The 26896-nt window shown below is 45.9% G+C and overlaps 2 protein-coding genes across 3 annotated transcripts in view; one reads left to right on the top strand and one right to left on the bottom strand.

The window, feature by feature from the left end:
* Window positions 1–26896, bottom strand: part of sde2 (SDE2 telomere maintenance homolog (S. pombe)) — a 46008-nt gene that overhangs the window by 6263 nt on the left and 12849 nt on the right. For both annotated transcript variants that reach the window (XM_078212198.1, XM_078212197.1), the window contains exons 4-6: window positions 26575–26744; window positions 25354–25465; window positions 23528–23891 (exon numbers count right to left, since the gene is read on the bottom strand). In XM_078212198.1, the coding sequence (XP_078068324.1) occupies window positions 23528–23891; window positions 25354–25465; window positions 26575–26744 (646 nt within the window). The remainder of the gene's footprint in view (window positions 1–23527; window positions 23892–25353; window positions 25466–26574; window positions 26745–26896) is intronic.
* lft1 (lefty1) lies at window positions 13884–20211 on the top strand. The gene is made up of 4 exons (XM_078213494.1): window positions 13884–14181; window positions 15276–15519; window positions 17027–17263; window positions 19890–20211. The coding sequence occupies exons 1-4, from the start codon at window positions 13884–13886 to the stop codon at window positions 20209–20211; spliced, it is 1101 nt and encodes a 366-aa protein (XP_078069620.1).

The following is a 26896-nucleotide window of genomic DNA, read 5'->3' as shown; positions in this document are numbered from 1 at the left end:
ACAGACACATTTGCTCAGAGCCAAAACCACTAGGAATATAGCAGCTCCCAGGCGACACAGGTTTACTTTGGAATTTATCTAACAGGCCCAGGAATGCACCAAGTTTAATCCTGTGTTTGTATGGAGTCATTAGGTGCAGGCTGGGTGGATTGGCCATGCTAAATTGCCCCTTAGTGTCCCAAGATGTGTAGGTTAGGGGGATTAGCAGGATAAATGTATGGGGTTATGGCCTGGGTAAGGTGCTGTCAGAGAGTCGGTGCAGACTCGATGGGCTGAATGGCCACCTTCTGCACAGTAGGGATTCTACGAGACCTCAATGGCCACATCATCTGCTACAGTCCTAGTGACTGAGGGTTAAATATTGGCCCAGAAAGCTGGAGGAATTCTCCTGTTCATCCTCAAAATAATGCCGTGGGATACCTTACACCTTCCTGTGAGGTCTCAAGTTAGAATCTCACCCAAAAGATGGCACCTCTGACACTGCAGCACTCTCTCAGCCCTGCACTGGAATGCCAGCCCGGACTGGAGTGGCGCAAAGACCCACAACTTTAAAGACTCCAGAGGTGGAAACTAGATTGTGCCCCCGGGTCAGAAATAGAGGTTTAAAAAAAATCAGGCTGGTGGATCCTGCCCCCAGATACATCTCAAGGCCCTTGTAGTAATTGTGTAGGTTCACAATAGAAAGGATATTGTTGAACTAGAAAGCGCAGAAAAGATTTACTAGGATGCTACCGGGACTTGGTGGTTTGAGTTATAAGGAGAGGCTTGATAGACTGGGACTTTTTTCTCTGGAGCGTAGGAGGCTGAGGGGTGATCTTATAGAGGTCTATAAAATAATGAGGGGCACAGATCAGCTAGATAGTCAATATCTTTTCCCAAAGATAGGGGAGTCTAAAACTAGAGGGCATATGTTTAAGGTGAGAGGGGAGAGATACAAAAGTGTCCAGAGAGGCAATTTTTTCACACAGAGAGTGGGTGGGGAGTGTCTGGAACAAGCTGCCAGAGGTAGTAGTAGAGGTGGGTATAATTTTGTCTTTTAAAAAGCATTTAGACAGTTACATGGGTACGATGGGTTAGGGTGCATTGACCCGAACAGGTGCTGGACTGTGGCGACTCGGGGAATTTCACAGTAACTTCATTGCAGTGTTAATGTGAGCCTTCCTTGTGACTAATAAATAAACTTTTAAAAAACTTTAATGGGTATAGAGGGATATGGGCCAAACGCGGGCAATTGGGACTAGCTTAGTGGTAAAAGAAAAAGGGCGGCATGGAAAAGTTGGGCCGAAGGGCCTGTTTCCCTGCTGTAAACCTCTATGGACTCTATGATCAGTAATTGAGGAGTGCAGTTGCCTCATCCTCACAGAACCAGCAGGGAGATGACAAGGGGGAGAAAGTGGGCAAAAATATATGACTCAGTTACTGACTAGCTGACAATGGGGTCTGATTTCTAGCTTCCTGTTGAAGCAATAACTGCAAGTGCTGTTTTGCTGAATTCTACACATCAGAAGCCAGGTTAGAGTTTCCCACTAACCTTGAAGCGTGCACCACCATCTAGTGGAGAGTCCGAGAATAAACTCTGCAAGTCTCCCCCAATTATCAACAAGGAGTCTCACAACACCAGGTTAAAGTCCAACAGCTCTATTTGGAATCACGAGCTTTCGGAGCGCTGAGTGACTCACCTGATGAAGGAGCAGCGCTCCGAAAGCTCGTGATTCCAAATAAACCTGTTGGACTTTAACCTGGTGTTGTGAGACTTCTTACTGTGTCCACCCCAGTCCAACGCCGGCATCTCCACATCATTAATCAATCAATCTCCCCAATGCTGCCAGTGTTTACTGTTATCCTCCCAAGCTTCCTCGGCACATTAGGTGATGGAAAAGCTAGTTGCTGTTACATTCCAACACAAGGCGTACAAATCTAACCACTTGCCCAGTTTTCCAAGTGAAGATCTATTTAAAAAAGGGAAACATCTTGTATAAGCCTCAATAGTGAACACTTCTTCCCCGTGTCAATGCAGGGACATAATCACAGACAATCTAATGCTGCCCAGTAAGTTTTCTGGCTTTCTTGGTTCTGCATTACAACTGGCCCATGGAGGAAACCTGCTAAATGACCATCTTCCTTTTTTGAAAGCTTCTGCATATCTTGAACTGTCTACATTGGAATTCAAAAGATTTCCTAAGCACTTGCTCCATTACTTTGCCCTCTTGGCAAAGCCGCCTTTCTCTGTGAGAACACTATGCCTTTTGTGGAGCCAGTCTACCTGATGAGTGAACATTTTGTTAGAAGCATAACTGTGATGTGACGCTGTATTGAAATAGGTTCAGCGCTGTGGAAGTCAGAGGAATTTGTAGTGGGTGTGGGGGCGGTGTGGGGGCGGTGTGGGGGGGGGCGGGGGGGGGGGGGGGGGGCGGAGAGATAAAAGGCCTGCTGGACTTTAAAGGCCATGTCTTGGGAGGACGCAATTAACAAATTCGTAATTTTTCACAAGCAAAGGTATTAAAGATTGCTAGAATAAAGGAGCTAAGGTAAAGGGCAGATCAAACTAAACAGGGTAGCAGACTAAAGGGGCTGAATGGCCTTCTGAGGTCATAGAATCCCTACAGTGCAGAAGGAGGCCATTCAGCCCATCGAGTCTGCACCGACTCTTACCCAGGCGTATCCCATAAACCCTCCCATATTTAAGTTGAAGGTTTATTTATTAGTATCATAAGTAGGCTTACATTAACACTGCAATGTCTCAGCTAATCCACCCAATCTATATATCTTGGGACATTATGGGGCAATTTAGCCTGGCCAATCCATCTAATCTGCACATCTTTGGACTGAGAGAGGAAACTGGAGCACCCGGAGGAAACCCACGCGGACATGGGAGAACGTGCAAATTCCACACAGACAGTGACCCAAGGCTGGAATTGAACCCGGGTCCCTGGCGCTGAGAGGCAGCAGTGCTAATCACTGTGCCATCATGCCGCCCTCTTGCTCCTAATGGAGCTAAAGAATATTTTTTTTAAATCAATGATGCCATTAAAATGTACATTTACAAGACTGCTGTTAGATCAGTGTGTGGAATATAATGTTCCACACCACAGGAAGGATACTGAGGCTTCAGTACAATGGAGATTCACCAGGATTCTGTCTGTGGTGCAGAAATACAAAAATAAAAATAAATTTGATTTGATTTATTATTGTCACATGTATTTGTATACAATGAAAAGTGTTTCTGGCGCACTATACAGACAAAGCATACCGTTCATAGAGAAGGAAAGGAGTGCAGAATGTAGTGTTACAGTCATAGCTAGGGTGTAATGCCAAATCTATAAGAGATTAATTCGAATTAAAGCATTGTCACAGAGTTTAAAAGAGTTAGAGTTTCATAAGCACAGAACGAGTGTAAAAGATAGAATTCGAGGACATGCTGGGTTCAGAAGAACCGCCTTTCCCACTCGAACAGATTACTGGGTGCTACAATAATAGTGTTTAAAATGACCCAGTAAGAAGTCTCAACACCAGGTTAAAGTCCAACAGGTTTATTTGGTAGCATGAGCTTTCGGAGCGCTGCTCCTTCATCAGGTGAGTGAAGGGGATGAAGGAGCAGCACTCCGAAAGCTTGTGATTCCACACCCGACTGTCACTCATCCTATATCAGCACCAGCAGGTCAGGGTGGAGTTGGACAGACTGCTTCCTTGAAACTTTTGCAAACTTTTTTTTTAAAAAAGCCCCCTTCCCACGAAAGACAAAGAGAAACCATTTTCAGACATCTGACCGATGAATACACTAGTCAGCACAGCATACGCTGCACTGTTTCCACCTCGGAGGCACACACTATCTTAACACAATCCGAGACTATGGCCTCACAGACTGTGAGGGTGTCTTCAATGGGGTTTAATGAGGCAGCAGACAGGATATAAAGGTTCAGGGAGAATATGAAATCAACAGTCAATACACAGAAACTAAAAATAAACAAACCATACACCAAAACCAAGAATTACTGGTTTGTAAAGTGTAACACCTCGCTAACTAATACAACTGTGAAAAGATAACCACTAAAGGATATCAGTAACAACTCCCAACAGAACATCTGACAAGGACGGCCATCAGCAGTTTCCTTTCATATTAACTTTGTCCTTATTCACTTCCTGAAGTATCGCTGATCCAAACAAATGCAAATGTCAAAAGGACTGCAGCACTGCCATGTATTGTAGTGGGGGCGGCACGGTGGCACAGTGGTTAGCATTGCTGCCTCACAGCGCCAGGGACCCGGGTTCAATTCTCAGCTTGGGTCACTGTCTGTGTGGAGTCTGCATGTTCTCCCCGTGACTGCGTGGGTTTCCTCCGGGTGCTCCGGTTTCCTCCCACAGTCTGAAAGACCTGCTGGTTAGGTGCATTGGCCATGCTAAATTCTCCCTCAGTGTTACCCGAACAGGCGCCGGAGTGTGGCGACTAGGGGATTTTCACAGTAATTTCATTGCAGTGTGAATGGAAGCCTACTTGTGACACTAATAAACTAAACTTGTATCTGTGCCAGCTCTCTTCAGGAGCAATTTAGCTCATCTCAATTCCTCTACAGACCCATATAATTTCTCCTCTGATATTCATCCAGTTCCCTTTCGAAAGATTGTCATGGAGCCAAGATGCCGGAATGCTCTTCCTTCCTGCACCTTGGGGAAAACCTCTTACCATGTGGATACAGTGGCTCAAGGCAGTGGTTCACCATCACCTTCACACCACCTAGAGATTGTTAATGAATGCCAGCTTTGCCATGATGCCCACGCCATCGAGGCTGAACTTCCAAAGCTCTTTGAACTGAGAGATGTCTCAGTGTTGTCCATGGTGTGGGGATGGGACAGAATTTAAGCACTAGCCGTTTTGACGACTGCAAGCCGCAGTACTGAGTTTAACTAAAGTGCAATTCTCTTAAAGCTTTGCTATAACAAAAGAGGAGCCTCTCAAGCCTCTTCTGCCACTGTATTCGATTATTGCTGATTCGGATCTTAATCCCAGTTAAACACCTTGATTTTCATATGCCTGAAGGCCCTTTAGTGACACAGTGGTTAGCACTGCTGCCTCACAGGGCCAGGGACCCAGGTTCGATTCCAGGCTTGGGTCACTGCCTGTGTGGAGTTTCCACGTTCTCCCTGCATCTGTGTGGGTTTTCTCCGGGTGCTCCGGCTTCCTCCCACATTCCCAAAGACGTGCTGGTTAGGTGGACTGGCCATACCAAATTCTCCCTCAGTGTACCTGAACAGGCGCCAGAATGTGGCGACTTGGGGATTTTCACAGCAACCTCATTGCAGTGTTAACACAAGCCTACTTATGACACTAATAAATACACTTTTACTTGTCTAACAAAAATCTCTCAGCTTGTGTTTGGAAATTTTTAATCACCAGCATTTTTTTGGGGGGAGTTCCAGATTTCTACTACCTAATTACAATGAAGAACTGCCCTCCTAGCTGAACAACCGAATGGCCTAGCTCTAATTTAACATTATGCCCCCTTGTTCTGTATTTGTCACATGTATCGGTATCCAGTGCAAAGTACTGTTTCTTGCGCTATACAGACAAAGCATACCGGTCATAGAGAAGGAAAGGAGAGAGTGCAGAATGTAATGTTACAGTCATAGCTAGGGTGTAGAGAAAGATCAACTTAATGCGAGGTAGGTCCATTCAAAAGTCTGACAGCAGCAGTGAATAAGCTGTTCGAGTAGGTCGGGGCGTGACCTCAGACTTGTGTATCTTTTTCCCAATAGAAGGTGGAAGAGAGAATATCCAGATGCGTGGGGTCCTTGTTTTTTCCTCACCATCACTACAAGAAATGGATTTTCTATCCACCCTGTGCAGCACAGTGGTTAGCACTGCTGCCTCACAGTGCCAGGGATCCCGGTTCGATTCCCGGTTTGGGTCACTGTCTGTGTGGACTTTGCACATTCTCCCCGCATCTGCTTGGGTTTCCTCCATTTTGTCCTACACCAGCCATGCTAAATTCTCCCTCAGTGTACCTGAACAGGCGCTGGAGTGTGGCGACTGGGGGATTTTCACAGCAACTTCATTGCAGTGTTAATGTATAAACTTTAAAACTATCCAACTCGTTTGTTGGAAAGGATTTCAGTAGAAAGCTTCCCGTCCGTGCCGCATGAGCCTGTTCTCTCCCAGGACACATGTTAGTTTTCACTTTGCATCCCAAAGTCAAGTCGGAGCAGTTAGCATCAAAATGCCAGACCAATTGCTGAAGTCTCTCAGCCTCTCATCAAACACAAGTGTACTCTGTGGATGTGTATTCCAGGAGCTCCCAAGTTAGACAGGGATAATTCCCAGCAGCAAGAATGTGGATTGCAGGCTTTCACAGGCTAGTGATTATCCTTTTTGATTGCAGGATTTGAGAGCAGTTCTTTGTAATGCAAATGAAAAGTCCCAAGAATTTATAATCGTGTCGCTGCTATTTACTGTGTGTGTGTGTGTGTGTGTGTGTGTGTGTGTGTGTGTGTGTGTGTGTGTGCAGCCAAGTAAATGCTGCTTAGATTCCAATCCCATTTGTTAGACAAGTTAGAAAAACACTTGTTTTTGGCAAAAGCTTGTGTACAGATGTTTTATATACCGCAGACCTGGCAAGGCATCGTTATCTCCCAGTCAAAACATACAGAGACATCGGTGCTGAGATTGAACTGATGGATACGGATGAAAATTATCTTTCAAAATTAAAAGCAAGAGGAAGAAAATGTTGTTTGCTCCCCGACAGCTCAGCCACGGGCGGCACGGTGACACAGTGGTTAGCACCGCTGCCTCACAGCACCAAGAACCCAGGTTCAAATCTCGGCTTGAATTACTGTCTGTGCAGAGTCTGCACGATCTCCCCGTGTCTGCGTGGGTTTCCTCCGGGTGCTCCGGTTTCCTCCCACAGTCTGAAAGATGTGCTGGTTAGTTGCAATGGCCGTGCTAAATTCTCCCTCAGTGTACCCGAACAGACGCTGGAGTGTGGCGACTAGGGGATTTTCACAGTAACTTCATTGCAGTGTTAATGTAAGCCTACTTGTGACAAATAAACTTTAGTATCAGAGTCAGAAAGACTTCAGGTATATTCTGCATTCTCTTCTTCTCCCCTCTGTACTCTATGAATGGAATGCTTTGATTTGTCACATGTATTAGTATACAGTGAAAAGTATTGTTTCCTGAGCGTTATACAGACAAAGCATACCGTTCATAGAGAAGGAAAGGAGTGAGTGCAGAATGTAGTGCTACAGTCATAGCTAGGATGTAGAGAACGATTAACTTAATGCGAGGTAGGTCCATTCAAAAGTCTGATGGCAGCAGGGAAGAAGCTGTTCTCGAGTCAGTTGGTACGTGACCTCAGACTTTTGTATCTGTGCAGCGCATAAGAAGCAATACTTTACACTGTATAGAAACATAGAAGATAGGAGCAGGAGGAGGCCATTCGGCCCTTCGAGCCTGCTCCGCCATTCATCACCATCATGGCTGATCGTCCAACTCAGCAGCCTAATCCTGCTTTCTCCCCATAACCTTTGATCCCATTCGCCCCAAGTGCTATATCCAGCCACATTCAATGTTTTGGCATCAACTGCTTCCTGTGGTAATGAATTCCACAGGCTCACCACTCTTTGGGTGAAGGAATGTCTCCTCATCTCTGCCCTAAATGATCTACCCCGAATCCTCAGACTGCACCTGCATGCTTACCTTCAGTGACTGGTGCACAAGGACACCCAGGTCCCACTGCACACTCCCCTCTCCCAATTTACAGCCATTCAGGTAACCAATACATGTGACAATAATAAATTAAATCAACGTCCCAAAGTGCTTCACAGCCACTGAATTTCTTTTCAAAGCACAGATATAATGTTGGAAATCTGCCATCCTTACCTGGTCTGGCCTACATGTGACTCCAATCCACAGCAATGTGGATGATTCCTACTCAATGCTTAAAGTAACAGACAGGGTAGATGCAGGTAAGATGTTTCCCTTGGCTGGGGAGTCTAGAGTCCTTAACCTGTGTCTTTAACCTGTGTTGAATGCTCCCTCCACCCACATTGTCTGTACCTTTAAGACCTGGCTGGCTTTAGAGATTTGCATTCTAATCAGTATTCTGTAATTTGATTTCTGTGTCTGTGCCCTGTTTGAGAGCACATTTCCACTCCATCTGACGAAGGAGAAGTGCTCCGAAAGCTTATGGTATTTGCTACCAAATAAATCTGTTGGACTTTAACCTGGTGTTGTGAGACTTCTTACTGTGTTTACCCCAGTCCAACGCCGGCATCTCCACATCATGGGGAGTCTAGAACCAGGGGCACAATTTCAAAATAAGGGGAAAGCCACTTAGGACCAAGATTTCTTTACACAGAGGATGTGAGTCTTTGGAATTTGCTCCCACAGAGAACTGTGGAAGCTCAGTCATTGAGTATGTTTAAAGTAGGGACTGATGGATTTCCGATTAGCAATCAGGTAAAGGATTGTGTGGATAGCGGGTGTAAAAGAATTGAAGTGCCATGATTGCATTGAATGGTGGAAGAGGCTCGATGGGCTGAATGGCCTATGGCTCTATGACTTTTAACTGCCCTCCGAAATGGCCGAGCAAGCCACTCAGTCCCAGGGCAATTAGGGATGGGTAACAATAGAGTCAGAGAAATACAGCACGGAAACAGGCCCTTCGGCCCAACTCATCATTGCCAACCAGGTTTCCTGAACTGAACTAGTCCCATTTGCGTTTGGCCCATATCCCTTTCCTATCCATGTACCTGTCCAAATGTCTTTTAACTGTTGTAATTGTACCCGCCTCCACCACCTCATTCCATACACACACCACCCTCTGTATGAAAAAGTTGCCCCTCAGGTCCCTCTTGAATCTTTCCCCCCTCACCATAAATCTAAGCACACTAGTTTTGGACTTCCCTACCCTGGGGAAAGGACCTTGGCTATTATCTCTGCCCCTCATGATTTTATAAACCTCTATAAGGTCACCTCTCATCCTCCTACGCCCCAGTGAAAAAAGTCCCAGCCTATCCAGCCTCTCCTTATAATTCAAACCTTCCAGTCCTGGTAACATCCTTGTAAATCTTTTTTGCACCTTTTCTGACTTTGCCAGTGACACCCACATCCCATGAAGAAATAAAGAAAGATATAATTGCACAGGTACCTTCTTTAATCATCACTACAACAGCGAGTGTCAACAACAACTTGTATTTGTATAACACCTTTAACATAGTAAAATGCCCCAAAGTGCTTTAGAGAAGTGACTACCCAGTGAAATTTGAGTCATAGTTTTTGAGGTTTACAGCATGGAAACAGGCCCTTCGGCCCAACTTGTCCATGCCGCCCTGTTTTTTAAAACCCCTAAACTAGTCCCAATTGCCCGCATTTGGCCCATATCCCTCTATACCCATCGTACCCATGTAACTGTCTAAATGCTTTTTAAAAGACAAAATTGTACCCGCCTCTACTACTACCTCTGGCAGCTTGTTCCAGACACTCACCATCCTGTGTGTGAAAAAATTGCCCCCCTGGACACTTTTGTATCTCTCACCTTAAACCTATGCCCTCTAGTTTTAGACTCCCCTACCTTTGGGGAAAGATATTGACTATCTAGCTGATCTATGCCCCTTATTATTTTATAGACCTCTATAAGGTCACCCCTTCTACGCTCCAGAGAAAGAAGTCCCAGTCTATCCAGCCTCTCCTTATAACTCAATCCATCAAGTCCTGGTGGCATCCTAGTAAATCTATTCTGCACTCATTCTAGTTTAATAATAACCTTTCTATAATAGGGTGATCAGAACTGTACACAGTATTCCAAGTGTGGCCTTACCAACGTCTTGTACAACTTCACCAAGACGTCCCAACTCCTGTATGCAATGTTCTGACCAGAGCAACATCAGAAAATACAGGGCAGGTGATCAGAGGCTTGGTCAAAGAGGTAGGTTTTAAGATGTGTTTGAAAAGGAGGAGAGGTTTAGAGGAAATTTCAGAGCTACTTTCAGAACCAACATAGAATCACTACAGGAGAAGGCAGCGATTTGGCCCATCGGGCCTGCATCGACCACAATCCCACCCAGACCCTGACCCTACATATTTAGCCTGCTAGTCCCCTGACATACAGGGGCAATTTTGCCTGGCCAATCAACCTAACCTGCACATCTTTGGAGTGTGGGAGGAAACCGGAGCACCCAATAGAAACTCACGCAAACGCAAGGAGAATGTGCAGACTCCACACAGTTACCCGAGGAGGGGATTGAACCCGGGTCCCTGGCGCTGTGAGGCAGCAGCGCTAACCACTGTGACACCCCTAACAGCCCAGACAACTGAAGCCATAGCTGCTAACAGTGGAGTGATTCATATGGGGAATAATGTCAGATTTAGAGGAATGCAGAAATTCAAAGGGCCGGAGGAAGTTACAGTGATACGGTGATAGAGTGATAAGATAGAGAGATAAATGCGAGGGCATTTGAAAATAAGGATCAGCATTTCAAAATCAAAATGTTACCAGACTGAGAGTCAAGGTAGATCGGTAGACAGCGTACCTGAGCCATCCACACTGCTAGCACCTGAGCTGGTTGATTTCTTGCCCCGTTTTTAGTTTGCCCAAGCTTTTAGTTTCAACTTTTTAGGTGTCCAGATCACCAACAACCTGTCCTGGTCCCCCCATTCCGACACTATAGTTAAGAAAGCCCCACCAACGCTTCTACTTTCTTAGGAGGCTAAGGAAATTTGGCATGTCAGCAATGACACTCACCAACTTTTACAGATGCACCATAGAAAGCATTCTTTCTGGTTGTATCACAGCTTGGTATGGATCCTGCTCTGCCCAAGACAGCAAGAAACTACAAAAGGTCGTGAATGAAGCCCAGTCCATCACTCAAACCAGCCTCCCATCTGTTGACTCTGTCTACACTTCCCACTGCCTCAGAAAAGCAAGGACCTCCACGCACCCCAGACATTCTCTCTTCCACCTTCTTCCTTCGGGAAAAAGATACAAAAATCTGAGGTCACGTATCAACTGACTCAAGAACAGCTTCTTCCCTGCTGCTGTCAGACTTTTGAATGGACCTACCTCACATTAAGTTGATCTTTCTCTACACCCTAGCTATGACTGTAACACTACATTCCACACTTTCTCCCTTCCTTCTCTATGTACGGTATGCTTTGTCTGTATAGTGCGCAAGAAACAATACTTTTCACTGTATACTAATACATGTGACAATAATAAATCAAATCAAATCAGTGGTTCTGAGGCCAGAATCAGAGTGCTGCCCCAGATGAGATGAGTTAATTCAGCACACTGGGCTTAGAGATCAATCTGGGGATCTACTTGGCCATGTGCTCGTTGTTGGATGAACTCAGGGCCACTGGCAGTGTTAAATTTATCTTTATTACCCCCTGCATTAACAGCATTGCTGACCATTTCTGCTCGACTGACAATAAAGGATATTCCCTTTATGACAATGTATATTTGAACAGTGGGTAGCCAGTCTAAAGCAGTAATTTTAATCGTAGTACACTGATTTGCTACTTCCTAATTCACCACCAGTCACCTATTGCCCTATTTTTAATTATTTTAATGAAGCATTAAGAGTCTGACGGCATTAGCACTAGGTTCCACTGAGAAACGGGCTGAATATGTGGCTGTATATTCCACTCCTTTCCTGGGTTAGACATACCTGCAGCTGGCTTCCCCACATTCTCTATCACAAGTAGTTAAGGTGACTCACATTTAAGGGGAATCTAGATAAGCGCCCAAGGGAGAAAGGAAAGGAAGGTTACATGATGATAGGATTATATGAAGTCAGGGAGCCGGAGGCTTGTGTGGAGTATAAACTCTGACACTGACTTGTTAAGCTGAATGACCAGTTTTAACATTGCTGATGCAATATAATTCTATACAATTCTTAGCCCTCACTGACAAGGCAGCACTCAGAGAACTTTCGCACTACTGATTGCAAGGATATTTACACTTCAGTATAACAGTGTGATAAAACTACTGAACTATTCTCCTTTCCCCAGTCTCCATCCGATCACAGCTACCTCGGCAGAAGATGCAAATATGCACACAACACAATCCATTTTCCATGCAAAGTCTTTCATTTAATTATACAGACTGTAGCGTACGCTATGTTCATTCCTTTAGACCCATCTAAACTGTAGGTGTTGGCAAGTTTCTGGCCAAAGTTTTGCCAATGTCACTAACTGGCCACCGCAGGATAGGTGAACAAAAGTTTAGTTTAAAGTTTATTTGTGTCACAAGTAAACTCACACGAAGTTACTGTGAAAAATCCCCTAGTCGCCACACTCCGACGCCTGCTCGGGTACACAGAGTTTAGCATGGCCAATGCAGCTAACCAGCACGTCTTTTGGACCGTGGGAGGAAACCCATGCAGACATGGGGAGAACATGCAAACTCCACACAGACAGTGACCCGAGCCAGGAATTGAACCCGAGTCCCTGGCACTGAGAGGCAGCAGTGCTAACCACTGTGCCACAGCCCAAAAGCAAAGTACTGTGGGTGCTGGAAATCTGACATAAAAAAACAGAAAACGCTGGAAAAACCCAGCAGGTCTGGCAGCATCAGTGGAGACAGAAGCAGAAATATATAAGATGATGAAGGAAATAGATAAGGTAGAAGCAGGGAAGTTGTTTCCACTGGCGGGTGAAACTAGAACTAGGGGCAGAACCTCAAAATAAGGGGGAGCAGATTTAGGACTGAGTTGAGGAGGAACTCCTTCACACAAAGGGGTTGTGAATCTGTGGAATTCCCTGCCCAGTGAAGTATTTGAGGCTACCTCACTGAATGTTTTTAAGGCAAGGATAGATAAATTTTTGAACAGTAAAGGAATTAAGATTAATGGTGAGCGGGGCGGGTAAGTGGAGCTGAGTCCACAAAAAGATCAGCCATGATCTTATTGAATGGTGGAGAGGCTCGAGGGGCCAGATGGCCTACTCCTCCTCCTAGTTCTTATGTTCTTATTAAGCCCGTATGAATCATCTTCAGAAGTCTGACGTTAAATATTCTTTCTATGTTTTGTACCTACTGCTTAATGTGAACCTGTGTCCTGTAGACTCAATTTCCCATGTTTAGCTGAACTAGATGTTGGCAATACAATTAGCTTTATTTGGTAGCAAAAGCCACACAAGCTTTCGAGGCTCTCGAAAGCTTGTGTGGCTTTTGCTACCAAATAAACCTGTTGGACTTTAACCTGGTGTTGTTAAACTTCTTACTGTGTTTACCCCAGTCCAACGCCGGCATCTCCACATCAATACAATTAGCCTCAGAGGAGGGAAATGAAACACTCCAACTTTCACAACCCAGAAACCTTGCTGAAAGTTGTGTGTATGTTACAGATGGGACAAACCTGACCGGAATGTTATCAGTGACAGATGGGGGCAGATCTAACACAACAGCCCCCTTTGTAGCCAAGCAGCTGGTGAACACTCAGCCACCAGGATCACGGATGCTTGGGAGAGGTACGAGGGGGCTGATGGGTCCTGTGTCACTGTACCTCAGCACTGGTTACCACACCTTCAGGGAGCGGCAAAGGGATACACACACAGACACACACACAGAGATTTCAGTGTTTGTTATAAATTTCACACCGGTAAGCTCGGCCCTTGGTAAACATTTAATGTGTTTTTTAATTAGCCCATTCCCGTTTGGTTTGCAATTTCCAGAGGTTAGAAGGTGTCAATCAAATTTAACGGGTGTGACTTTGACTCCATGGCCTTTGATGTCTGGTCTTGTTATATAATCCGCTTTGTCTGGAGTACAGAGCTCCTTTAAAAACAGGGGTGACCCATTGGTTGGAGAGAGAAGGCAGCCAGCACTTTTAATTGAGTGGGTCAGGGGGACAGGACTGGCGATTTCAGTCACATCGGTCCCTCCAAGAACATGGCCAGAACTAACAATAATAGCTTGACTGTCGTACTGCTTACCTTTACCTTGTTCATGCTTCAGGCAAAGCAGGCAAGTGGAATCGCCCACGACAACATTAAGTATGCCATGCTACGCAAACTGGGGTTAAGTGAAGTGCCGCAGATGGAAAAGAGAGACCTGGAGAACACGGTGGTCCCAGCTCACGTGAGGAACAAGTACATCGCCATGTTACAGCTCCACAAAGACAAGGAGAGGAAGCGGAGAGCCCTCCCCAGCCTGGCTGGCATCTTACGAGGAATTACAGGCAACGCAGGTAAACTGCTTTCAATTCACTGGTTTGTTTCTGATTCAGAGCATATTAACTACATACTCCCTCACCAACACCTTTCCCAGGGGCACTGCCTCATAATGAGAATGGCTTGTGTTACAATATTGCAGGCAGTGAAGGGAGAGGCATATTCAGGGCGTATGTTGGAAGATCATTCCTTGAGTTTATGTTGTGGTAGTCTCCCCCACTCTCAACTGCACACCACAACATAAACACACAGGAGGAGCTCCAGCATAAACTCACAATGCATATATTAAGTGTCAGAGAGCCAGGCTGAGTAGATGTGTAAAAGCCAGCAGCCTGGTTCCTGCACTGCACAGTGACAGCCATCACTTCCCTAAGAAGTGAAAGGAAATGGAGGGAGATTAGGTTTGATTTATTACTGTCACATGTATTGGGATATAGTGAAAAGTATTGTTTCTTGCATACTCTACAGACAAAGCATACCGTTCATAGAGTACACAGGGGAGAAGGAAAGGAGAGGGTGCAGTTACAGATTGGGCGAAGAGGAAGATCAGCTTAATATATGATAGGTCCATTCAAAAGAGATCCCTGGACAGAAATGGTGTGAACTAGACATTTTTTAAAAAATGTTTAGGTTACCGTGTGCAGATGATCATTCGTTACATGCTGGTGCGCTGCTCAACTGTGCAAGGCATCACAATTGGCCCATCTGATGTCCACAGAAGAACGGTCACAGGTGTGATCTCTGGGTGAGATTTGCTAGTTCGGAGTAACTATCGACAATGGAGTTACTTAGTGTTTAAAAATAAGGGTGCACTTTAAGTTTCCTTTTTTTAAACAAAACTGTCAGGATTACAATGTTTAATAACAAATCAATGGGCCTTGTGCGGGGGGGGGGGGGGGGGGAGGTGGGGTGGTAAGAGTTGTGGAAGAGCTTTATAATTACAGCTGTAAATTGATGAGAGATTTCCAGCTATGTGTATTACAAAGGCTGCAGCCAATTTCACACTGTCTGGAATACACAGTTAATTCTTCTGAAGACTTAATATTCTCAGGCAATCGAGTGGAAACGAGATTACAAACCACTTTATCTGTGCTCTGCCCCGTTCCTGCAGATACGACAGGAGACGTGCTTTATTCGGACCCCAGCAGGCAGAGGCTGGTGTTTGATATGAAGGGGCTGATCCCTGAAAACAGCGAGGTAACCATGGCGGAGCTCAAACTCTTCAAGAAAGGCGTCCACAAGGGAGCGCTCCCTCCCAGGAGACACAGCCGGCCAGTTAACAACGCCAGGGTCAGTGTGTACTGGGTCAGGATTCTGGCTGACGGCAGTAACAGGACCTCACTCATAGACTCCAGGTAAGAACTGGGAATGTAATCTGGCATTGGGCAGATTTTTAACAAAAGGTCAATTTTGTTCTTTTACAAGAGTATCTGTCCTGAAAGCTGACCGGTACCTCATATTTGTCAGCCGCTGTTTTAATCAATCATTTGTGCCTCATTTTGTACTTGGCAAAGTTTGAAAAGTCTTCTTTAAAATATATTAGCTCTCAAGATAGTGGGTACCACGAGCAATTAGTGACCATCAAGGGACTGGCCACCTTTTTTAAGTTGCTGCAGTGGTACAAAGAGCAGGGAAGGAGGATAACAGATTGTCTGATACAATGCTTGCAAGAGATATCAGAATCAACCCAAATTGTTTTTATTATGATATTAGAACAAAGGGGAGGAGCAATGTGAAACCATATAACAGTGAGATTACCAATGAAAATTAAGGAAATGGCAGACATGATAAATAATGGTTTAGTGTTGGGAAGGCAAGTATGTTAGAATCATAGAATCCCGACAGTGCAGGAGGAGGCCATTCGGCCCATCGAGCCTGCACCGACAACAATCCCACCCAGGCCCTATCCCCGTAACCCCACATATTTATCCCTCTGCACATCCCAGGACACGAAGGGGCAATTGAGCATGGCCAACCAGCCTACTCACGCGTCTTTTGGACATCCCAAAGGAACTAAAACTGAACCAGGGTGAGGGATTCAACAAAACTAATGCAAGCAAAATAAAATGACGGCACTAAAGAGTGACCAATCCATTTATGCTGTAAAGGAAATGAAAACATTGGGAGGATAGAACATAGAACATAGAACAGTACGGCACAGAACAGGCCCTTCGGCCCACGATGTTGTGCCGACCTTCATCTGAAACCAAGATCAAGCTATCCCACTCCCTACCATCCTGGTGTGCTCCATGTGCCTATCCAATAACCGCTTAAATGTTCCTAAAGTGTCTGACTCCACTATCACTGCAGGCAGTCCATTCCACACCCCAACCACTCTCTGCGTGAAGAACCTACCTCTGATATCCTTCCTATATCTCCCACCATGAACCCTATAGTTATGCCCCCTTGTAATAGCTCCATCCACCCGAGGAAATAGTCTTTGATCAAGTTCTTTTGATTCCCTATCCTTCAGATTGCAAAATTGCACATGTAATTCTGATACTCAGAAAGATGACAGGGTAACCAAGGAATTATACATCAGTTAGCCTGACATCTGAGAGCAGGAAATAATGTCTCCGTATCTTTGTCCTAAATGATCCTTATTCTGAGGGGGTAACCCCTAGTTCTGGACTCCTTATCGAGGTAAATAATCTCTTAACAGCAGTGAGACATGTTGTCTTATTTTACCCACTTCCTTAATCTGGCTACACAACTTTACATCCTTTTCAAGTAATGGAATACTCTGACTGGTTCAGTAATTTGGAGCAGTATTTGGTTGCTGACTGGTTGTGTTATTTTAAACTGGAACAGTGAGAGGAAAAGACCCAACTAAACAGCTTCCGCCTTTGCTGCAATTTGCAGGTTGGTTCCGATCCTCGACTCTGGGTGGAAAAGTCTAGACGTTACTCAGGCCGTGCACTACTGGATGAAGACTGCAGATACGCCCATGTACCTGGAGATCTGGATTGAGGCAGAGCGAATGGGCAGCTACGCGGCTGAACTGGCTAAACTGGTGCATTTTACCACACAGAGCCCCGCTGACCAAGTCCTGGGAAAACCAGAATTAGTGGTCTACACTCTCAACCTGGAGGAGTATGGGTATGCCTTCATTTAAAGCCATTTTTTTGGAATAACAGCCAATCCTGTCTCCCACACAACTTACTCCAATAAATCTCAACTTTTACACGGCAAAAGAGAATCACCAGCAAAAAGAGAAAATGCTGGAAAATCTCAGCGGGTCTGGCAGCATCTGTAAGGAGAGCAAAGAGAGCTGACGTTTCGAGTCCAGATGACCCTTTGTCAAAGCTTTAATAATTCAGAAAGATGTCAACGCTTTGACATCTGGACTCGAAACGTCACCTCTTTTTTCTCTCCTTACAGATGCTGCCAGACCTGCTGAGATTTTCCAGCATTTTCTCTTTCAGATTCCAGCATTCGTAGTAATTTGCTTTTAATTATCAACCAGCATCCAATTTGCTCTTAATTATCAACCAGCATCAACTGCCCATCCCCAGGTGCCCTTGAACTGAGTGCCTTGTTATACCATCTCAGAGGACAGTTAGGAGCCAACCACATTGCTGGGGAGATGGCCGGAACTCTACCAACCCATCCGCCCAGAATCAGAGCAGGTGAGGGTCCGACAACGGAAATCTCCGTTGACCTCGGGCAGGAATTTCCGGTCTCGCCCAAGCGAGGCCATAAAATCCTGCCCATAGAGTCACACGTAGTCCTGGCAAGGATGGCAGATTAGTGAACCAGATGAGGTTTTACAACAATCAGTAATGGTGACTAAAGCAACAAATCAAATGGTCACATTTACTGAAACTAGCTTTATATTCCAGAATTATTAATTGGACTTAAATTCCAACAGCGACCGCGATGGATGTGATCCCACATCTCCAAAGTATTAGCCTGGGCCTCTGGATTACTCGGCTCATTAACATTATCACTACGCCAACTACTCCCCTAAGAATGAAAAGGAACGGAGGATTTTGTATCATGTGAAGTTCTCTTTTCTGTCCCGCCAGCTTGACTGGTTCATTTTAAGAATTTACTTTTGGAAATATTTACCTCACTCTTTCTACGCGCCAGGAACCCAAGTTTGATTCCAGCCTCCGGTCATTGTATGTGTGGAGTTTGCACGTTCTCCCCGTGTCTGTGTGGGTTTCCTCCGGGAGCTCCGGTTTCCTCCCACACTCCAAAGATGTGCGGGTTAGGTTGATTGGCCGTGCTAAATTGACCCAGAGTGTCAGGGGATTGGCAGGGTAAATATGTGGGGTTACGGGAAAATACAAGGGCCTGGGCAGGATTGTGGTCAGTGCAGACTCGATGGGCCGAATGGCCTCTTTCTGTACTGTAGGGATTCTGTGATTCCTTTCATTTTGCTCCATTTGCGCACAGTAAAGCAACAAGGGGAAACTCATAGACCACACTGAGTCCACAAGGACAGTGACAGAGATTAGTGCTTAAGAAACTAGTTGTTCCCCTCTTGCTCCTCAGCATTTCAAACTGGATTAAAAAGCTCTCACTCTCCCTGCAAAAAATACTCAATTTAGTCTCTGATCAGTTAACACAGGAAACACAGTCTCTGTTGGGTTCCTAACTGACTGACTGCAATGAAGCAGTTCTTCCGCTTTTTAAGTGTTTTTTTTAAAAAGTGTGTTAGTTGTGTTCTGTGGAATAACCTTTCAGAGAGAGGCTGCAATAGCAGCTAACTGCTGCAGTGCACCAGGAACATTCAGATTGGGGATTTATTATTGTCATATACAATCCAACAGTGCAGAAGGAGGTTATTTGGCCCATCGAGTCTGCACCGACCATAATCCCACCCAGATCCTATCCCCACAACCCCATGCTTTTTCCCTAGCTCGTCCCCCTGACACTAAGGGGCAATTTAGCATGGCCAATCCACCTAACTATAGGGATACAGCGAGAGGTATTGTTTCTTGCGCAGTACACAGAAAGCATATCGTTCATAGAGTACATAGGGGAGGAGGAAAGGAGAGAGTGCAGTATACAGTGTTACAGTCATAGCTGGAGTGTAGAGAAAGATCAGCTTAATATGTGATGATCAATGTGTTATATCTCAATTTCAGTAAAATGGTGTAGATACACAGCTCTTGAAATCTTTAGTGACCAACAGCTGCTGAGTGAGAATCAGAACCTCAACCTTCCCTCCACATAATGCTAAAACTGCTCACTCACAAAGCAGCAGCAGGCAGCTAGCTAGCAGTTATTTCAAGGTTACAATCCAATTAAGAGGTCTGAGCTCCTAAATCCTCCCTCCTGGGGTTTGGGATGTCACTCCTATCTAATTGAATTACAGCCTTTTGGGTCATTTAAAGCAGTTATTATTGTATATTTAATCTGTGTGTTGGATGCTTCGTGGTATTAAAAGGCCACTTCGTCAAATCAAACAACAGCAAATTAGTTTATCCACATGTAGTCACTAACTACTGTAATTTTTATTGTGTATTTAGCACCAAGCTATCAAAATGAGTCTATTCTATGTGATTTACTCCTGCATTATAGTACGTGGGGTGAACGGGATCAAAGGTTATGGGGAGAAAGCAGGATTAGGGTATTGAGTTGGACGATCAGCCATGATGGTGATGAATGGTGGAGCAGGCTCGAAGGGCCGAATGGCCTCTTCCTATCTTCTGTGTTATCTTCCAGGCAATTTTTCAACTGATTAATAATCTTCCGCTGTTTTTCTGCTGTCCAGGAGTGCTGGGGATTGTGGTGCAAAGCAAAGTGGATGCTGCTGCAGGCAGGAACACTTCATCAACTTCAGGGAGCTGACCTGGACCCGGTACTGGATCATTGAGCCCCCCGGCTACCAGGCTTTCCACTGCACGGGGGGCTGCAAGCAGCCACAGTGGCCCTTTGTCTATAGTGAGAGGAGCTGCGCAGTGGTGGAGAGCGCCTCGCTGCCCGTGATGTACCTGGTGAAGAGGGGAGACTACACCGAGATCGAGGTGGCAGAGTTCCCCAACATGATCACAGAGAAATGTGGCTGCACCATGGACAATGTCTCAGTGATATAACAGCCACCTCCGGGGGGTCAATGTTTCCTTGGAGAGTGTCCTTCTCTTAAAACTCTTAATGCGGACAGAGATGCACAACGCAGAAGCACTTTATGTAAATACTGTAACTTGAAAATGTATATTTTAGCCTTTTCTGTTTCTTCCTTTTCACAGTGGTGTCAATCACATTAAACTCAGCTATCATTCTGTCTTTATAATGCCTGCAGGGTAGCAGAGGGGCAGACAGGACATGTGAACGTTAATATTACACAGTAAACTCCTCTATTGATCCTGTCCTGAACTCGTTCTCAAAGCTTTCTCACGTACAGGGTAGTGATGGGAGTTGGGAGGGAAGCTTCAAAAACACACTATGGCCGAGGCCATGACAGTCGATGTTACAAAACAGAACGGGGAACGTTGGCATAACAACATGCATTGAAAGAAAAGAGTGGAAGGAGGTCCATGAAACTGGAAGGAAGTATGGTTGGTGGACATGCCAATGCAAGATTTAATATCGGAGGGGTTAAGAAAAAGGGTGCACGGACAAGTTGGGCCGAAGGCTTGTTTCCATGCTGTAAACCTCTATGGCTCTACAAAGACAATAATCGTTTCCCCATGCATAGGGAACAGATGAGCAATTTTATTACTCCTCAGTTTAGATGGTACAGTCCAAGTCTGGCTGCTTCAGTGCTGCCACAACACAGAAGGTGCAAATTCACAGCACCGGCAGTTTTAGCGCAGTGCAGAATGGCACTATTTGCAAACCATACAGATATTACACATCAACCCAGCAGAAGACAGGCAAAGTCTACAAAATAATTGAATAAATTTACTAGGATCATAGAACGAGGCCATTCATAGAATCCCTACAGTGCAGAAGGAGGCCATTCAGCCCATCGAGTCTGCACCGACCACAATCCCACTCAGGCCCCATCCCCATACATTTACTCTAGCTAGTCTCCCTGACACTAAGGGGCAATTTAGCCTGGCCAATCCACCTAACCCGCACATGTGGGAGGAAACCCGCGCAGACACGGGGAGAATGTGCAAACTCCACACACAGTGACCGGAGGCCGGAATTGAACCTGGGTCCCTGGCGCTGTGAGGCAGCAGTGCTAACCACTGTGCTAAATTGCCCCTTAGTGCCAGGGGATTAGCAGGGTAGATACGGGGATAGGGTGGGATTGTGTTCGGTGTAGGCTCGATGGGGCCGAGTGGCCTCCTCCTGCACTGGAGGGATTCTATGATTTAGTCATGGCATCTGTGTGCTATGTGGGAGTTGTCCACGTGTAGAAAGCAGACAACTGAACTTGCCTGATAAACAGCAGTAAGTTTGCACATGCACAATCTGCAATAACATCCCAGCAAAGTAACTGTAAAGTGAATCCATTCACTTCAGTTTCTGTTTACCAGAGAACTCCTCGTATATTCAGCTACTTCCCTGTAGGCGTCACACAACCTATGTCCACTACGTGTTACACTTACTGAATTCACTAAGACAGGCAGACTCAGGAGTCTATCATAGAAACCCTACAGTGCAGAAGGAGGCCATTCAGCCCATCGAGTCTGCACTGACCACAATCCCACCCAGGCCCTACCCCCACATATTTACCCGCTAATCCCACTAACCTACGCATCACAGGACTCTAAGGGGCAATTTTTAACCTGGCCAATCAACCTAACCCGCACATCTTTGGACTGTGGGAGGAAACCGGAGCACCCGGAGGAAACCCACGCAGACACGAGAAGAATGTGCAAACTCCACACAGACAGTGACCCAAGCCGGGAATCGAACCCGGGACCCTGGAGCTGTGAAGCAGCAGTGCTAACCACTGTGCTACAGTGCCGCCCCATTTCTAGAATTTTCTAGAAATTGGGCCTTTCCTCTCTGGAAGGTCAGCGACCCAAAATATTAAACTTTTCCACTCTGTACTGGCTGATCTGCTGGGTGCTGAGCATTTGTTGTTTGGGTTTCAATATAAATAATCAATATTCACTGGAAATTTGGCATGTCAGCTACGATTCTCACCAACTTTTACAGATGCACCATAGAAAGCATTCTTTCTGGTTGTATCACAGCTTGGTATGGCTCCTGCTCTGCCCAAGACCACAAGAAACTACAAAAGGTCGTGAATGTAGCCCAATCCATCAAACCATCCATTGACTCTGTCTACACTTCCCGCTGCCTCAGCAAAGCGGCCAGCATAATTAAGGGCCCCACGCACCCCGGACATTCTCTCTTCCACCTTCTTCCGTTGGGAAAAAGATACAAAAGTCTGAGGTCACGTACCAACCGACTCAAGAACAGCTTCTTCCCTGCTGCTGTCAGACTTTTGAATGAACCTACCTCGCATTAAGTTGATCTTTCTCTACACCCTAGCTACGACTGTAATACTATATTCTGCACTCTCTCCTTTCCTTCTCTATGAACAGTATGCTTTGTTTGTATAGCACCCAAGAAACAATACTTTTCATTGGATATTAATACATGTGACAATAATCAAATCAAAATCTAACATTGAAAATGCATGCCAGGAACTGATTGAGGCTGACACTGTAGTGTAGGGCATTACTGAGCTGATACTGTTTTGATGCCGGTGCCTGGTTTCAGATTCAGGGGTGAACCGCAGGGCCCAGTGGCTTGTTCCTCATGTGGATGTTAAAGTTCAGATGCCACTATTCATAGAGGGGCAGAGAGCTCATTCCCCTTTCAAACCGCAGCGGAAAACGAACCAGTCACTCATCTTGCTGCCTTTTATGGGATCATACTGTGTGCTCTCTCTATCTCAAAGCAATTGTGAAACACTTAGAGATGGTGGGATGTCAAAAACAGCCATATAAATAAAAATATTTCCAAATTACTCTGCAAATACAATTGCGTAGGAGTGGTTTTTAGAAGTTTTTAAAACATCATAGCAGCTTCTTCAATCCACAATCATATTGCCCCTAACAATTATCTTGAAATAATCACAGAATCCTGCAGTGCAGAAGTGGCCCTTCGGCCCATCGAGTTTGTACCGACGCATGAAAGGCCCTGACCTGCCCACCTAATCCCACTTGCCAGCACTTGGCCCATAGCCTTGAATGTTATGGCGTGCCAAGTGCTCATCCAGGTACTTTTTAAAGGATGTGAGGCATTCCGCCTCCACCACCCTCCCAGGCAGCGCATTCCAGACCATCACCACCCTGAGTGAAAAGGTTTTTCGTCAAATCCCCCCCTGAACCTCCTACCCCTCACTTTTAACTTGTGTCCCCTTGAAACTGACCCTTCAACTCAGGGAAACAGCTGCAAATGTTTTATAAAAATGAGGAAACGGTAAAAGTTATTGGTACTTACATTAAGCTCTGGTGCATTAGCATCTTTTGCATCTTCTGTCTTTTCTTCAGAGCTTTCTCTGACACCTTCTTCTGTTAGAAGCTTATGGTCATCCTGTAAACTTGACACTTTCTCTTCTGTTTCACTGCTGACTCCTGGTTCTGCTTGGTTTAGGGTCTCCTGGCATACTGATGCTGACTCGGACACACACGAGTCAACATGGGGCTCGGGGGGAGAGTCCCTCACAGCGTCAATGCTATCGCTCTCCACACTTGAACTCCCCGAGGAGCTCAGCGAGTGAGACAGAGCTTCATCGGAGGAGTGGCTGTCTGCTGTGCTCTCCTCATCGGAGCTACCAGATTCTTCTAAATCTTCCGTCCCCATCCTGTAAAACAAGAACATTTCCTGAGCACACAAAAGATGAACTTATTTAAAGGTAAGCGACAGGGGTCCCGGAGGGAGAAAGGAATAGAAGGATATACTGACAGGTGAAGGTTATACCAACTGGGTGGCACAGTGGTTAGCACTGCTGCCTCACAGCTCCAGGGACCTGGGTTCAGTTCTGGCCTCGGGTCACTGTCTGTGCGGAGTTTGCACATTCTCCCCGTGTTTGTGTGGGTTTCCTCCGGGTGCTCTGGTTTCCTCCCACACTCCAAAGATGTGCAGGTTAGGTTGATTGGCCATGAGAAATTAACCTTAGTGTCAGGGGGACTAGCTAGGGTAAATATGAGGGGTTATGGGGATGGGGCCTGGGTGGGCTCGTGGTCGGAGCAGACTCGATGGGCCAAACGGCCTCCTTCTGCACTGCGGGGATTCTATGATAACTGGAACTCCCTCGCCAAGGTTAACCTCCTTTATATCCTCTGAAGAGCCTTAATATCCTTCTGGAAGTGTGATGCCAAGAATTGTAAGCAATTAAGTGGTGAATTGGACCTGAGAGTACGTTTGAGAGATTATTCATTTTGGGAGTTGGGTTCGAAACCGAGAATGTTATGAGGAGACTAATTAGAGGTATTCGCAATCAATTTTGATAGTGATTCTATGGCAAATGCTTTAGTGAGCAAAGGTCATAGATTTAAAATAATTGAAGAGGAGCTAGAGGAGAAATTTCTGCACGCAAACCTTATAATCCGGAATGAAAGTTGCCAAAGTCCCAGAGGATCATAGGCTGCTCTCCCACTTTTCGGGAGAGAGCTGACTGGTGGTGATTTAACCCGAGGGCCACCACACCTCAGGTGAGGGAGTCAAGGTTGCGAAGGCAGGGTCTTGATGAATAATCTCAGCCGGTACGGGATTTGACCCCGCGCTGTTGGCATCGCTCTACATCACAAACCAGCTGTCCAGCCAACTGAGCTAAACTAACTCCCAAAATCTGGAATACATTACCTGCAAATTGTGATGGAATCAGATTCCTTCAGAACTTTCAAAAAGCAATGGGACTTGCACATGGCGAGGACTAACTAGCAGGGCTATGGGGAAAGAGCTGGGATGGGGAAATTGGCTCTTCTAATACAGGCATGACGGGCCAAATGGCCTCCTTCTGTGCTCTAAAGTTCTACATCGCTGAAATAAAAATAACACAGCACTATCCCATTGGTTCAGTGTAGGAAGATCCCTGGTTCAATTCTTGGTGTGTGCTCCAATAGTGTCTGCACAGCTTAACACCAAAGACAGGGTCTGGCTCAAGCTAATGCTACGCACCCTCCCTACACGGCCTGAAACTCAAAGGCTGCAAACATTTTGGGTGAGCTGCCAGCATGAGGGATAGCAGAGGGAAAATGCCAGCAGCAATCAGAAGGGGAGGACAGCAGAAAATAAGGGGCAAGAGAAAGTTTGCACGCATTTACCAAAGACATTTTTTCTTTCCTTCCTTTGCCTCTGTATTTGTGGCAGGGTGCGCACGTTTTCGAACTGCTCCGCCTTCTGCTGACACCACAGCACTTGATGATGCCTGCAAGCCTGGACAGAAATACAGGGTTAAAAATGCACACAGAGAACAATATCCACATGAAGAAAGGCTCTTGGAAAGACCTTGCTTCTTAACATTTGTAGTATGATTGTGCAAACGGTCCAGTAAGGGGCAAATCTACAATCACGCTTTGCCTGTGAGCACACATCCAATTTTTGAATTACAAATCAACAAATACTGCTCTGCGAATCTATTCAACCTGAATCATGCACACTTGCACTGTGAGGGGCGGCACGGTGGTTAGCACTGCTGCCTCACAGCGCCAGGGACCCGGGTTTGATTCCCGGCTTGGATCTGTGTGGAGTTTGCACATTCCCCCCGTGTCTGCGTGGGTTTCCTCCGGGTGCTCCGGTTTCCTCCCACAAAGATGTGCAGGTTAGGTGGACTGGCCATGCTAAATTACCCCTTAGCGTCAGGGGGACTAGCTCGGGTAAATGCATGGGGTTATGGGGATAGCGTCTGGTGGGGGGGGGGGGTTTGTGGTCGGTGCAGACTCGATGGGCCAAATGGCCTCCTTCTGCACTGTAGGATTCTATGACTTAACAGCTGCTGGCCTCCTTCATTTTATACACACATATTCAGTTTGCAAAATATCGCCTTTAAAAGTAGAGAAACCAATGCTGTTCGACCCAACAGGTTAAATTCTTTATTTAAACTCCGAAAACTATTTCATAGCAGCACCTCGTCAGGAGAGATGCTGGAACATCCATCCCCAGAGCTCACTCAACCTGACACAGCCAAGCTCCAAGACTGGATAAAAGCAAATTACTGCGGATGCTGGAATCTGAAACCAAAAGAGAAAACGCTGGAAAATCTCAGCAGGTCTGGCAGCATCTGCGAGGAGAGAAAAGAGCTGACGTTTCGAGTCCAGGTGACCCTTTGGATGAAGCTGATTCTGGTCACTTGAGAGGTGCTGCCTTGCCTTCACTGCTAAGCTCTGCACCCTGTCACCGACTTTCCCAAAGCACGGCTAAGATCAGGAATTGGACTTGGATGAGGACTGGTTCCACCGGTCAATCACTCCACGCGACAATTCTTTTGTTAATACGAGAATGTTGCTGGGCACCAGTAAGACGCGGTTTCTGAACAGAGGCTGTACCTTTAAGCACGGAATCCTCCAGGCGGTCAGACATCTCATCCAGCTGCTGCTCATACTGCGGGTCAGAGAAATAGTGCTTGGGCTCAGCCAGTTTGCGTTGCAATCGGTCCAATCGCCTCTGCTCTTTTTCTGCTTCTCGATCTGCCTGCTTCTTTATCCATTCGGCCATACTGTCCAAAGAAAACAATTAATGCACGTTTCAACATTTCCAACATCATAATTATAGAGGCTGCCCTTTCTCCTCTCCTGTGCTGTCCTGTACACAGGTGGCGTAGCTCTCTGGCACATCTATAAATGTCCATGTCTGAGGATCCAAAAAACA

This window comes from Mustelus asterias, chromosome 5 (genome assembly GCF_964213995.1).
Source record: "Mustelus asterias chromosome 5, sMusAst1.hap1.1, whole genome shotgun sequence".
Classification (NCBI taxonomy): domain Eukaryota; kingdom Metazoa; phylum Chordata; class Chondrichthyes; order Carcharhiniformes; family Triakidae; genus Mustelus; species Mustelus asterias.
The sequence above is the reverse complement of the archived record's forward strand: the minus strand, read 5'-3'. Positions and strand labels throughout refer to the sequence as shown.